This window comes from Eublepharis macularius, chromosome 5, assembly GCF_028583425.1.
Source record: "Eublepharis macularius isolate TG4126 chromosome 5, MPM_Emac_v1.0, whole genome shotgun sequence".
In the NCBI taxonomy this organism is placed as follows: Eukaryota; Metazoa; Chordata; class Lepidosauria; order Squamata; family Eublepharidae; genus Eublepharis; species Eublepharis macularius.
The window spans coordinates 55,055,476-55,068,934 of record NC_072794.1 but is presented as its reverse complement, the minus strand read 5'-3'; the positions used below and the strand labels follow the sequence as shown (position 1 = coordinate 55,068,934).

Below are 13,459 nucleotides of genomic sequence, written 5' to 3'. Positions count from 1 at the left end.
TCCACTAGTTATTGTTGCAGTCCCCCTTCCATGCTTCTAACCTTGGATATCCCATAAGACGTCTCTGCACTGTACTTTCTTAATGTGAATCAATTATTTGGCAGCATGACTTCCTAGAGGGTTGAAGATTATATAAAAATGGGATTGTTCCCCATACATCCCAGTTTGACCTCTGGTACAGTTTCAAAAATGTTTTTGATGAAAGAAAACAGTGGTGGAAAATTTGTATGTCTCTTTCTAGCAGTTTTCAACTCCTCAAAGAGTGTTCATATAGAACAAATCACTATATCTCTTCCTAATATTTTCCTTTACAGATTGTCAATGAAGAAATTGAGGTACAAGGCAATGGAAACTTAATAGAGAAAAGATGACTGCCCCAAATCAACAACATATGGCAATTGTCAATCCTCCCCCTCCAAAATACATCAATACCCAAGGAACTGGTCGTTTGACTAATCAGCTTCAATACTTGCAGAGGGTAGTTATGAAAGTGATGTGGAGACACAACTTTTCCTGGCCATTTCATCAGCCAGTGGATGCTGCAGGTCTAAAACTTCCAGTAAGAACACAGCCATCATTTTCTTTTAGAGAAATCTTAACAATATTTGAGGAAAACTTAAGTAAATGTATCTAGATGGGCCATAGGAACTCTCGTCATACAAGAGTATCTACCTCCCTTCTCACAATTCTTTGGCTTTATAGCTATAGTCACATAAAGGCAAACCTTATTAATTACTCCTGTTTAGATATATGGGGAGACTGTTTTCAGCACAGATTTCCATGTTCCTGGGAATATGTTTCTTGTTAGGGTCAGATCCTTCGAAGACAGGGTTGCAGGTCCTTTACGCACCTGGCAGGAGGGTGAACCCAGGACTTGCCTTTCTTGTCTCCTCTCATGCACGCGAATCACACATGCACTCCCCGGGAGTCATAATAATGTAACTCCTGGGGGTGACATTGCACCACCCCGGGACCGCATTCAGGAGGTCTGTTCCCCCGCCTTTTCTCCCTGCCAGCCTGGTGAGTGGTCAAAACTACAAAACCCACCAGAATTATAATTTTTAGTTTTAATTTATAAAAGTGCCAAAGTGCAATGCAAAAATGCAATAGCAGTGAAATAACTTAATAAATACATAAGTGTTCAAAATACAGAAGGTGCGTCCATACATTATATACAAAATACAATAAATGCAATCAACAATTCACAGTCCGAAATATAGGAGTAAAGTGCAAAGTTCCAGCGAGGTGGAAAAGCGCTGCTTGGTGGAGAGCCAACCGGGTGTCTTCTCATGAAGATTCACAGTCCCAAAATAAACCTGTTATGGTGCCGACGGGGTTTAGCAAGCAATATTTCTATTTAACCCGTTTCGTAATTCTGGTGGGTTTTGTAGTTTTGACCTTTGGTCCACCGGATTTGCCCCCCTCTTTTGGTAGCCTGGTGAGTGGTGGCAAGGGAGCCGATGGTGGGAGTGGGGGATCTCTGCCCCCACTCGGGGACCTGGCAGCCCTTTTTGAAGCACAGCAAATCTGCCCTTGTGCTGTTTTCCCAGCTTTCTGACAGTCCACTGGTTAAAGCCATTGTAATTTGTCATAACACTGACATTAAAATCTCAGTGTAGGTGCTATACTGAGATACTAAAAGGGGACCAGAAATAATATACAAATGAATAACATTGTATATTATCCTTAATAGCTTTCTTTTTGTTCATTATTAGACCCAAATGTCGGAACCAAAATAGTGTTTAAGAAAGTATGTCCTTAATTCTCAGCCTTACAAGTTTTAAAGTTTTGTCTTTGCTGACTAAAATTGCCCCTCACCAGTTTTAAGCAACGAAAGGTTTAGTTACTTGAAAACTATCCATGTCAACTTTGCAGCGTTATCTTGCATACTCACTTGGGTAATCCTGCACTGTGATTCCAAAACAGCCATTGTCTCTGAGCTCTTGAAAAGCTCCCCTAAGGAGGTAGTGGTTACCTCATTCTGACAACATTCACCAATTCATGAGGAGGGGTAAATGTTATGAAGCGTTCACTGAATCACTGATCTGAACATGACCCAAACACATCTTCTCCAACAATTTTTTGTTCATGGCTGATTCACATGAGGTTGCACATGACTTGATGGCTTACAGCTGAGCATGTGAACGGTCATAAAGTGTTCCATTTGAGGTGTTGCACATGTTCTTGCCTCTGTGTTTGTTGTGTGGCCTGCATGTGCAAGCTCTTCTTTTGTCATAAACACCAAGTCACAAAGTATCATTTAGGCACTCTCCTTAAAGTAGTCAAAGCTGTGAGGATGCCTTGGAGTAAACTTATTCAAAGAATCTGGAGGGACCGCCAACTAGGGTTGTTGTATGCCTACAGGCAAACTAGTAGGGGAGAGATTTTTAAAACCAATCTGTGAGAGCATGATATTTACTTCCAGGATAATCCAGGAGTAATATTGGTCCTCTCTAAAAATAGCTAGTAACTTTAAGCTTTTACCATAGAGCCCTATGCCTCTCTTTTACCTAGAGAGGCATAGGGCTGCCCTCCTCCAGGTGGGGTCTGGAGATCTCCCAAAATTACAACTGATTTCCAGATGACAGAAATCAGTTCACCTGGAGAAACTGGCTGCTTTGGAGAATAGACTCCATGGCATTATATGTCACTGGGGTCACTCTTTAAATCCTGACCATCCTAGGCTCCATCTCCAAAATCACCAGGAATTTTCCCACTCAGAGATGGCAACGCTAGAGGGGCATGACATCACTTCTGTGTTTTCCCAGAAGTGATGTCACACCATCGCTGATGGCTGCCCTCAATGTCACATCTCCCTCCCCTCAATTTCCAACGTTGCCAGGCCAAGCAACTGGCCAGGCCAAGCAACTGGCAGGGGGGCTCATCAGCAACATAGTGATGTTACCAGCAATGCACTGTCATCACTTCCTGTGCATCTGGAAATGACATCAGCATGCTGCTCAAATGCTAGAGCATCCCTGGTGAAGCATTGTTTTCACTTCTTGGCACAAAGAGTGACATTAGCACTTGAGTATGTAACATAAAATCTGAGCAGATCCAACACTGAGTCTTACAAGGAAACTCTGATGGCTTGTGTATACATTTGCCTTTTGTTCTCAACCTTTTAATGGACATGTGTTCAATATGAAGTTGCAGAGACATTTGATTAACCACTGAGTTTTATGTAGTTCCAAATCCAGGCTGCAGGTTTTTTTCCCCTTCAATCCAGAAGACTTTGAGGCACCTTGGAACTAGTTACACACCCAACACCACTGAATCTGTCTACAGCCTCCTACACATGAGAGGCCTTCTCATTATGACCTAAAATACACACACACACCCCATCTTGCATATATTTTAATAGCCAGACAGATCTAGAGATTATGAAAGCTTTCACACTAATTTGTGAGTGTAATTGATAATAATAAGCCAGTTTGTTATAGTGGTTAAGAGCAGCAGGACTCTAATCTGGAGAACTGGGTTTGATTCTCCACTCCACTTGAAGCCAGCTGAGTGACCTTAGGTCACTCACAGCTTCTCGGAACTCTCTCAGGGCCAAGCTACAAGTGATGAATGACACTTGAACGGCAAGTGGATTGAGTGGAGTGCAAGTGAACAGGGAGAAATACACTTGCCGTTCAAGTGTCATTCGTCACTTGTAGCTTCGCCCTCAGACTCACCCACCTCACAGGGTGATTGTTGTAGGATAATAACAACAGACTTTGTAAACTGCTCTGAGTGGTCGTTGAGTTGTCCTGAAGGGCGGTATATAAATCAACAGTTATTATTATTATTAAGAGTGTTTCAGAACTGTTTCCCCAAATGATTCTGTGGCACATAGCCTCTTATGCCCTTTTCACACAGCCTTTGTAAACTGTTTTGGCTACTGGTTGCTAGTGGATTTTTTCCTGCTATTTCAGACAAAACTGATTTGGTTGCTGATGAGTTTTTAAGAAACCTTTTCACACACAGCTGCTTGTGACCTGTTTGCAATGCAGGATTGAGCTGGGTTTTTTTTGAAAAATGTTTTCTCCTGTTCTGCATTCCATGTGTTTTTGATTTGCTGCAGTGCACTGTTTGAAATGTCTGTGACACTTTCTCCCAACACCACCATTTTATTTTCCTGCCCATTTTCTGCACATTCTCTCTCCTCCCCCCCCCCCTTCAATGGATACTGATGTATGCTATAGCCCAAGATGGGTAGCCGTGTTAGTCTGTCTGTAGCAGTAGAAAAAAGCAAGAGTCCAGTAGCACCTATAAGACTAACAAGATTTGTGGTAGGGTATGAGCTTTCGTGGTATCTAAAGAAGTGAGCTGTGACCCTACCACAAATCTTGTTAATCTTAGTGCTACTGGACTCTTGCTCTTTACTACAGTGGTGCACATTAGTATTGCAGGTATGGTATGATATCACCATATTAATGCATTGGCACTATAGCGTCAAAATTTGAATCATTAAAAAAAATTCCACAGCACCACCAGAAAAAGTGGCACTGCTTGAATTGGCCGCAGCAATTCACATATGGTTAACATATGGTTCATAAACAGATGTAAATGCTGTTTGAAACAGCCACCCCCACATCGCTTTAACACAGTTGGGGCAGCGACAGATATCAGGTTATAAAGGCTGTATGGAAAAGGTCCTTAGTGTTATCTTGTTTGTACATGTGCAATACAGCTGGTTCACCCTGGTGTAGAAACTGGGCGAATGTGTACAATCCCTGTTAATGACCTGGTCATATAATTTTTTTCTGCAGAACTTAACAGCATAGAAGTCTTAACTGGGGCTTTAGTGTGACTATATTTATTCTGAAATTTCCTAATGACTATATTGAATGTTGCAACTATTAAAATATTGACTCACTGTGAAATGTTTGATTATTTGAACAGCAACAAAACACAAAGTATAACACTTTTCATGCTGCAGGAAGGGCACATGCGTTCTTTTTGTTGGGTTGGGTTGCTATTGTTGGATGTCTGGTTTGTGGCTTTTGTATTTTATTTTACATATTAAGCCTTTTCTAAAATCATAAATTGCTTCAAGTGCTATTTCAGTAGCAACGAAAAAGAATAAAAAATTATCTAAATAAATAATCCTGTTAATTTAAGATGTTACTGAAATACTAAAGTAGCCTTTTAAAAATAAGGAATATCTGCAACTTTATTGTCTTAGACAGACCAACATTTTAAAAATTCCATGTACTAAGGAGGCCTACATAAAATTACCACATGGGCCTTTTAACTATTGAATGAACTGTAATCTACTGCTATTAAAAAAACAGCTGTTCTAGTTTGGCCATATTCAAGAAAGCAAGAGACAGGAAACCTTTCACTGTAAAATAATCCAGAATAACATCTGTGCATTTCTTAAACCACATACTGGCTAAATAAAATGTTCCTCAATATCCTCATATTATTTATTTGTCATGCCCCTTTAATGTAAGCCCCTTAATTTTCTTTCTCAACAGGGATTTGTTTGTAGATAATTTCCTGTTGCAACTGGCAGTCTATTTTACCTAATACATATTCTTTGAGAAATGAGTTTTCTACCCTTTTTATCATAGTCACAGCGGTTGTTAATTAAGTTCCATTCCATCTGGCAATGCCATCTTATGTTGCCATATTATAATCAGAGAGCCGTTAGTTCATTGAAACACACAAACAATTTTTAGATGCTAACTTGCTATTTGCTAGAAGGAAAGATGATCGAACTGAATCACATTGAATCTGATCAGAGCATAAGTGTCTTTTTGAAGATTAGTAAGTGAAGAGCGCCTCTTTTCTTCCCCGCCCCTGCAAATTCTCTGTTTTACTAACTTACCAGAGCCAAAGTGATAAAATAAAAGAGGACCCCTTTAACTTTCTCCCATCAATTCAAATTTTGAGCTTGCTGATTTTAAAATTACTCCTCACAATTAATCAACTAAAGTTGATTAATCTTCCAATGAATCTTCCAATGAGCTGCTTAAAGACTGCTAATGGATATCATAACTGATACGAACATTAATCAATGTTCCCAGGTATGTTCTTTAACTGAGGGCCAAGCTACACATGACGAATGACACTTGAACAGCAAGTGTATTTCTCCCTGTTCACTTGCCCTCCACTCAATCCACTTGCCATTCAAGTGTCATTCGTCATGTGTAGCTTGGCCCTGAGCTAGAATATGCATGCTTCATCTATTGGACTCGCCACAAAATTCATTATTTGGCTTTGGGTATATTCAGTGAAGTCTAAACCTCTCAGACATATTTCTGTTTTCTTGGCAAACTCAAGTGGTCAGTTTGTCCAAAAGTGCTTTCAAAGTGACTGTCGCTTTGAATTTCTGGTGTTGGATTCCGAGAGAAACTTGTCACTTGAGGTTAATATTAGAGGTCGTTCACTCAGTGCATTTGCAAAACATGCGCCTTGAGCTTCTTCAATATCTGAGGCAGCCACTTTACATTTATTCTGTATACATATAAGAGCATCCTAGCATCAGTTTTGGCTTGTAAACTTCTACTAACTTAGTGCATGAGGGAGTGGGGAGATGGAAGCTCCTTTCCCCACGTATCCTCTCTCCACTCACAAGCTGGCTGGTAGCCTGGATTCAAGAGCACTTGAAACTGCCTTATGCCAAATCAGACCATCAGTCCCTCAGGGTCAGTATTTTCTACTCCAACTGGCAGCAGCTCTCCAGGCTCTCAGGCAGAGGTTTTTCACATCACCTACGGCCTGGTCCTTTTTTAACTGGAGGTGCCAGGGACTGGACCTGGCTGGGACCTTCTCCATGCAAAGCAGAGGCTCTTTCGCTGCACTTCAGCTTTACTTTCAGGAAAGCACATGAATGCTCCATAGTAGGTATGACTGGTAATTCAGGTGGCCACTATGAACAGCCCTAAAGTGTGTCAGGCTGTGTAATGACCCATGGCTACAGCACTTCTCAGCTCATTTTGCCACAAGCTCATTAACTATAATTAATTGCTAACGCTCTTTTAAGAGGCACCTCTAATCTTAAATTCTAAATGCTGCTTAAAGAATGCTATTTGTACAGGGATGAAAAGCATTCATCTCCTGTAGGTGTCCTTTCCTCTCATCTTTAGGGCTGGTGTGTAATATGGTACTGAATAGGAGAATGCCTGGCTCGTATCTTTTGGCTTGCAACTCATTAGCTGGTGTTAAATAAGACGCTACTGCACGGGCCGTAGCTCCAGCACTTGCTCGATTCAAGAGGTGTTGAAAGAATTACTGAGAAAAGGGCCGTTTCCACACGTCTTTACCTAGTGCAAAGACTCACGGAACGAGACCGTCTTCCTGGCATGATTTCTGATGTCATCATGCAACGATTCCAGAATTGTGGCACAATGATGTCAGAAATCGCGTCAGGAAGTCGCCCTCGTTCCATGAGTTTTGCACTAGATAAAGACGTGTGGAAACAGCTAAGATGTGCATGAACTACTTGAATGTAGCTATATAAATGCAACTTTTCTCCTGGTTACATGTAATTTCTTAGCTGTTTTATTCCTTATGGTTGAAGATCAATTGCATTTTAAATTGGGCAACTTTTTTTGTGCATACAACTATAGGTTATCTACATCCTAAGAAACTATTTGTTAATTCACTGTGCTCTCATATTTCCTATTTTTTCTTTTTTGTAAAAAAACCTCCACAAACAGGATTATTATAATATTATTACAAAACCAATGGATTTGACTACAATTCAGAAGCGTCTGGAACACAACTATTACACATGTGCTGCTGAGTGTATTGAAAACTTTAAAACTATGTTTTCAAATTGTTATCTGTATAACAAGGTATGTACTCAAAATATGCACATTCAAATTTCCTGAAAGTGGTCCGTTTAGACTATCTAGCATCATCAAGGGGTACAAAATTGGGATCTGTTCAACATCTATCTGTTTTTTTTCCCCTCACTCAAATACTTGTATACATTCAAGAGCTTACTCTGGTAGTATAATATTCCTGTAGCGCTGCATTTCCTTGCCTTGGGGATTAATGAAGCTGTTGGATGGCATCTGTCCCTTTTAAGCTTGGAAATTATGCCTTATAGGAATTTGCCCCTATCACTGAGGTTGGAGCGCAGGTGAAAGACTTCCCCTTCTACCTTGGCTTTGTGGGGTCTTTTCCTGGTTGTTTCCCTGCCCTCTTGGGCTGGAAGCAATATGCAGACTGCTGGCTTCCATTCATCCTAATGTTCCTGAGTGGAGTGAGGCTGTTGTGCTGCCGGCACCCAAAGGCAACATTCTGCTTCTTTGGAAGGGTTGACCATTTTGGTTGCAAGGGGGAAGTCCATATCTTTCTGTACCCCTGGAATTTTTCCTAGGTATGTAGAGATCTCCAAAATAGCTGGCTCCATTTTAGTTCCTTAGTGGTTGGCAATGAGAGGTAGCTTATTATTGGAAGGAGAAAACTGGGGGGGGGGGGGTGCCCATGAGGAACTGTGGGACCCAGTGGGAAGATACATAATTTGGAAATCCCTACAACCAAATTTTCTCCCTTGGGGCTCAGCAAACTCAGAGGTTTGAGAAGGCCAATTTCTCCTCTCCTCCCCCCTCCCACTCCTCTTCCTCAGTGTCAACTGTTCTCTACTACCCATGGCTTCTAAAGCATAGTCCATCTTCATCAGGCTGTGTGGAGTTAAGAGTCCTTTGGATAACTTTCTGTGTTATTTTTCTGCTTTTTCAGGGAGTCTTCCAAAGTAGTGTGTATAGAAACTCCTAACTTGTCAGTGCGTGACCTACTCGTTTTGCTGCTTACATGAATTGCATGCACCACCTATTTTACTACTGGTTAAAGTGGTCAAAAATTCTAGGGGCAGGATGTACAAGAAATGTGCATTAATTAATACTAGGACCATGGAGAACAAAAAATGAATTATTAAATACTTAAATGCGGAGATGGTGCGTTACAGTAAAAAGGAGTCATAGGTCTGCAGGCGTGGACATACTGGACACTCTTTAGCATTGTGAGTGTAAGGATCTTGTACAGTAGCTGATTGCTGTGCTTATTTTTGCAGCCTGGTGATGACATTGTTTTCATGGCACAGGCACTAGAAAAAACCTTTTTGCAAAAAATTGCACAGATGCCCCCAGAAGAGAAAGTTGTGGTGGTCAATAAAGGAAAAAGAAAGGGGGAAAAAACAGATGGTAAGAAAGTCTTTGAGTAGTTGTGTAAGCAGCCATTGTTTTTTGAAGGGAGAAGATGGCACTAGTTCACACACAGAACACATTTACTGAATCAGATTATCGGTCCATCAGGGTCAATATTGTCTACTCAGACTGGCAGCAGCTCTCGAGAGACTTAGATAGTTGAAACATTGTTGTAAAATATTGAACATTAGAGAGAAATCTTCCTGACTGCAAATACCTAAACGTGTGTCCGGCAACTAGTGTTGCTGATACTGGGCTCTTGGAAAAACTGCATCTAGGATGACAACATTACACTTTCCAAGATGGCAACAGTAGGTAAACCAGTAGGCTATGATAAGTAAGAAACAACATTTGTGCAAAAACAAACAACTGTGCAAAATCCCAATCTGGTTCTAGCTGAAAAATTTCTTAGTTTTCTTGCAATAGTTAACCAGATATTCAGTTCCAGTTCACTGTAAAGGAAATGATGGTAAAAAGAGTCAAAATACATGAACAATGCAAGCGTAACATTTGGGTGCATTTGCACCCACGCTTTCTCTATTATAATGTTTGATTTCTATGATGACTTCACATGTAACATGATTATTGTTGCCTCAGCCAAGTATTTATTCAAGATGCAAGTCTCAGATTGACCATTTTTAGTTTGGTAAATGCAATTGTTTGAAAAACATGGGCATGTGAATCCATCCTTAGCATCCAAGTCAAGTTAGATTACTTTCACTTGTTGTCAAGTATAGCTTAATCATTTAATAGTTAAGCCCTTTTTTAATGTTGAGATTATTGCAAAAGTATTGAATGCCCTACAGGTTTGTTTATCCTGGAGACAATTGTCATTTGACTGATCAGTTCAAGGAATAATCCTTGTTTCATGGTATCTGCTTGTGGAAAACCACTATTTGTATTTTTCCTTTTTAGAGGAGGTATTGAGATACCTGAACAGCTGTTTATGCATAACACATATGCATTAGAGTTTTTCAAGGTTTCAGCACTCTTCCCCTTAGTGATTTATCTTGACATGTATGTATTGAAGTACATGTGCATATGTGTCATGAGTACTTACAAAATGCCAGTGCTCGACTTTCCTCTATCCCTCAGTAAGCCAAATAGTAAAAAAACTACTTATTGCATTTGAGTTGCAATAATTTGCCATACCTCTAAGCTGAGATTTACTGTTCTATTAAACATGGCTATTTTTTAAATACAATCTGAAAGTATTATGAATTATTTAGTAGTATTCAGTAGCCAGTGAGCAAGCAAGATAAACGAATATACAATACAGCAGGTGGAGAAAAGCCTTTGGTGGGGAGTTAGTGATTCTTGGTGTGGTGTTTAGTGTGCAGAAGTGTGTGTCTCTATTTTCTTCTGCATAGTATTAAAAGCTGTGGAACCCCAGTTTTATGTGGTATTATCTGCCAAACAATGTAGATGACTGCATTAGGTTGTCAGGATTCAGTAGTTACATGTTAAGTGTTAACTAGAAATAAGACCTCCCATATGATAAAAGCTTTCAACATAATACATGTTGGCAAAGATCTACACCATACAAGTAGTTCTGTAACTGTTTTTCCCCAAAACTTTCAAAAACAAAGTACAGACCCAGAGGCCAGTGACCAGAGTGGAAGGAGAAGAGATACTTAACCCCCCCTTCCAGCTGCCACCATGCTGTTTTCTTTTCTAACGTCACCACCCACAAGCTGCTTACCTCTCTAGAGGAGGCATTCAGATACTCTGCTTAGATTAGTGGTATCTGATAGAGAAACAGTTATTCCCTCTCCCCTAATCTGGTCTCCCCTTTAAATATTGGAATCCAAGGCTGCTATCTGTTAAAAGTCAGGAAAATCCACTTCAGAACTTCAAGTGACGTATATTTCTGCCCTCAAGATTGTAATATTTGGTGCCCTTCAATAATGCAACGTGAACTCTATTCATTAGGTACTGACCATCTTGACACTGGAATCTTGCAAGCTAAACCAAAACAGCCTAAAAAAGTCAAGCTGCATACACCGATGTTAACACCACAGCAAAATGGCCTTGAATCTTTGCCTGCAACTCCATCCTCAAATGTAATACCAGCTACTGAAACAGTAACAAGAGTAAGTAACTTTTGAATGTGGTCGTTCTCGAACATATGAAGGAAAAACTGATACTCTGTTGTGTATCTGTACACTAATGGTAAAGGCGGGGTGGGTGGGGAGAGCAGGACATGTTTTCAAGGAAGTAATTGATTTGTAATTGACCCATTGTAGAGATGCTTAGCACAACCAAGAGAAAGAACGTTAGTTGTTGTATATTTTCCGGACTGTATGGCCGTGGTCTTGGCATTGTAGTTCCTGGACGTTTCGCCAGCAGCTGTGACTGGCATCTTCAGAGGTGTAGCACTGAAAGACAGAGATCTCTCAGTGTCAATGTGTGGAGAAAATGTTAGCAGGTAATTTATATCTACTCAGGAAGGTGGGTTTGGGCTGAGTCATCCTGTAAGAGTTTCCCAGGGTTTGGCATGCTAATGAGAGGAAGCTTCACTGTATCCTGAGGAAGTTCTTTTGCATATGGATTGGTGGTTGATATGCTAATCTTATCTGTAGGGCTATTGTAAGATGTCGGGTATTTTGTTCATCTGGTGTTTTTCAGGACTGGAAAGCATGCCCTATTCATTCTTAAACTCTCTTCTTAAATTCTCTTCAACAATATAAGAGAGAGAAACTGGCCATTAGTAATTCTGTGTTGGAGAGAAGAGCTAGTAATTGGTACAAGACTAAAGTTCTGCAATAGTCTTCATGCCATGGAGACAAAGAATTTAGTACCTAAATAAGCTTATGAAGGTACTGTGTGATTACTACTGAGTAATATTTAGCCTGGTGCTAGATGTCTCTAGCTCCAGAGTAATGCTTCAGTGGTCACTTAGGACATCCAGCCTTGTTTTGTACCTATCATTTCATCATGGTGTAAACATGATGTACTCTGTAACTGGGACCCAGGCAAGGGATTACAAAAAGGAGGAGTGCTCCTATCAAGTATGTTTTTTTAAAAAAACTGATCCAGGGCCTTTCTCTTCACAATAGTGCAATCCAGCAGCAGCATAGTATATTTCACATCCTATTTGCAGAGTAGCAGGCATAACTATAGTTGGAAATAGCTGCAGTGAGGGCCAGACCATTCGTTATCCAAGTGGTCGCCCAAGGCACCGAACTCATAGGGGCCCACCGGAGAGAAAGCTCAGCTTCAACAGACTGCAGAAATGCGCTTGTATCTCTTCAGTGCTAGGATGACATGAATAGGGTAGGAGCATGTGCTACTACTTGAGACTCTAGGAGAGAGTTCCATCCAGAGAATACTTTCTTTTGCTTACTCTAGAACTTGGTTTCTATCTTTATTTTTCCTACTTCTCAAATGGCAAGCAGTAAAGATACATGCACTATGGTAGCAGAGGGTGCAGCAGTTTACAACTCCTTCTCCAGTACTGGGTGTAGTTACAGTTTTTCTTCAGGGCCAGATCTAGGGTTGCCAGCACCCAGGGCAACCCAAGTCCGGTCCGGCGCGTGTGCGTGCAGTGCACGCACTCCCGGCGCTGCATGATGATTTTATTTATTTATTTTATCGTATTTATATTCCGCCCTCCCCACAAGCAGGCTCAGGGCGGATAACAACATTAAAACATTTAAAACATTTCATTAAACATAAAACATTAAAAACATTGTATAAAAATTGTATAAAAATATTAAAAATAGCCTGATGTCACTTGACGTCATCAGGCAGGGCGGAGCATGCCGCCCGTGCGGCAAGCCGGGTGCCCTGGTGTGCCGCGGAGTTGGCGGAGGCAGTGCAGAGGGCTGGGAAACCGCCCGCGCCATTCGTCTGCCCCACGGGACAGGGGGCAGCCACGCGCCCCCTGTTCTGCGGGGAAGGCGAAAGGCGCTGGCAGCCTCCCAGCCGCCCACACTGCCTTTTTCCTGCCCCACAGGGCAGGGGGCGTGTGGCAAGCCACCTGCCCCCTGTCCTGTGGGGCAGGCAAATGGCGTGGATAGCCCCTCAGCCCCCCGTGCTGCCTTTTGCCTGCCCCACAGGACAGGGGGTATGCAACAAGCTGCCCACCCCCTGTCCTGCGGGGCAGGCAAAAGGCAGCACAGGGGGCTGGGAGGCCGCCCGCACACTCCCGGTGGCTGGCAGCTGTGCCTGGTGCCCCCTCCTTGGCAGTGCTGGGGGCAGACTACCCCCTGCCCCCCCCTCGATCTGGCCCTGTTTTTCTTACAGAAAATGAAGCTATTTGTACTTTAAAAGTCCATAAATATGCTATATAATACAGTTTTATATGC

At 41.6% G+C, this 13,459-nt stretch overlaps 1 protein-coding gene across 1 annotated transcript in view; it reads left to right on the top strand.

The window, feature by feature from the left end:
- Window positions 1-367: 367 nt before the first annotated feature.
- BRDT (bromodomain testis associated) overlaps window positions 368-13,459 on the top strand; it is a 45,047-nt gene continuing 31,955 nt past the window's right edge. Inside the window, exons 1-4 of the mRNA XM_054980360.1 lie at window positions 368-559; window positions 7,656-7,793; window positions 9,017-9,146; window positions 10,065-10,069. Of these exons, the coding sequence (XP_054836335.1) occupies window positions 368-559; window positions 7,656-7,793; window positions 9,017-9,146; window positions 10,065-10,069 (465 nt within the window). The remainder of the gene's footprint in view (window positions 560-7,655; window positions 7,794-9,016; window positions 9,147-10,064; window positions 10,070-13,459) is intronic.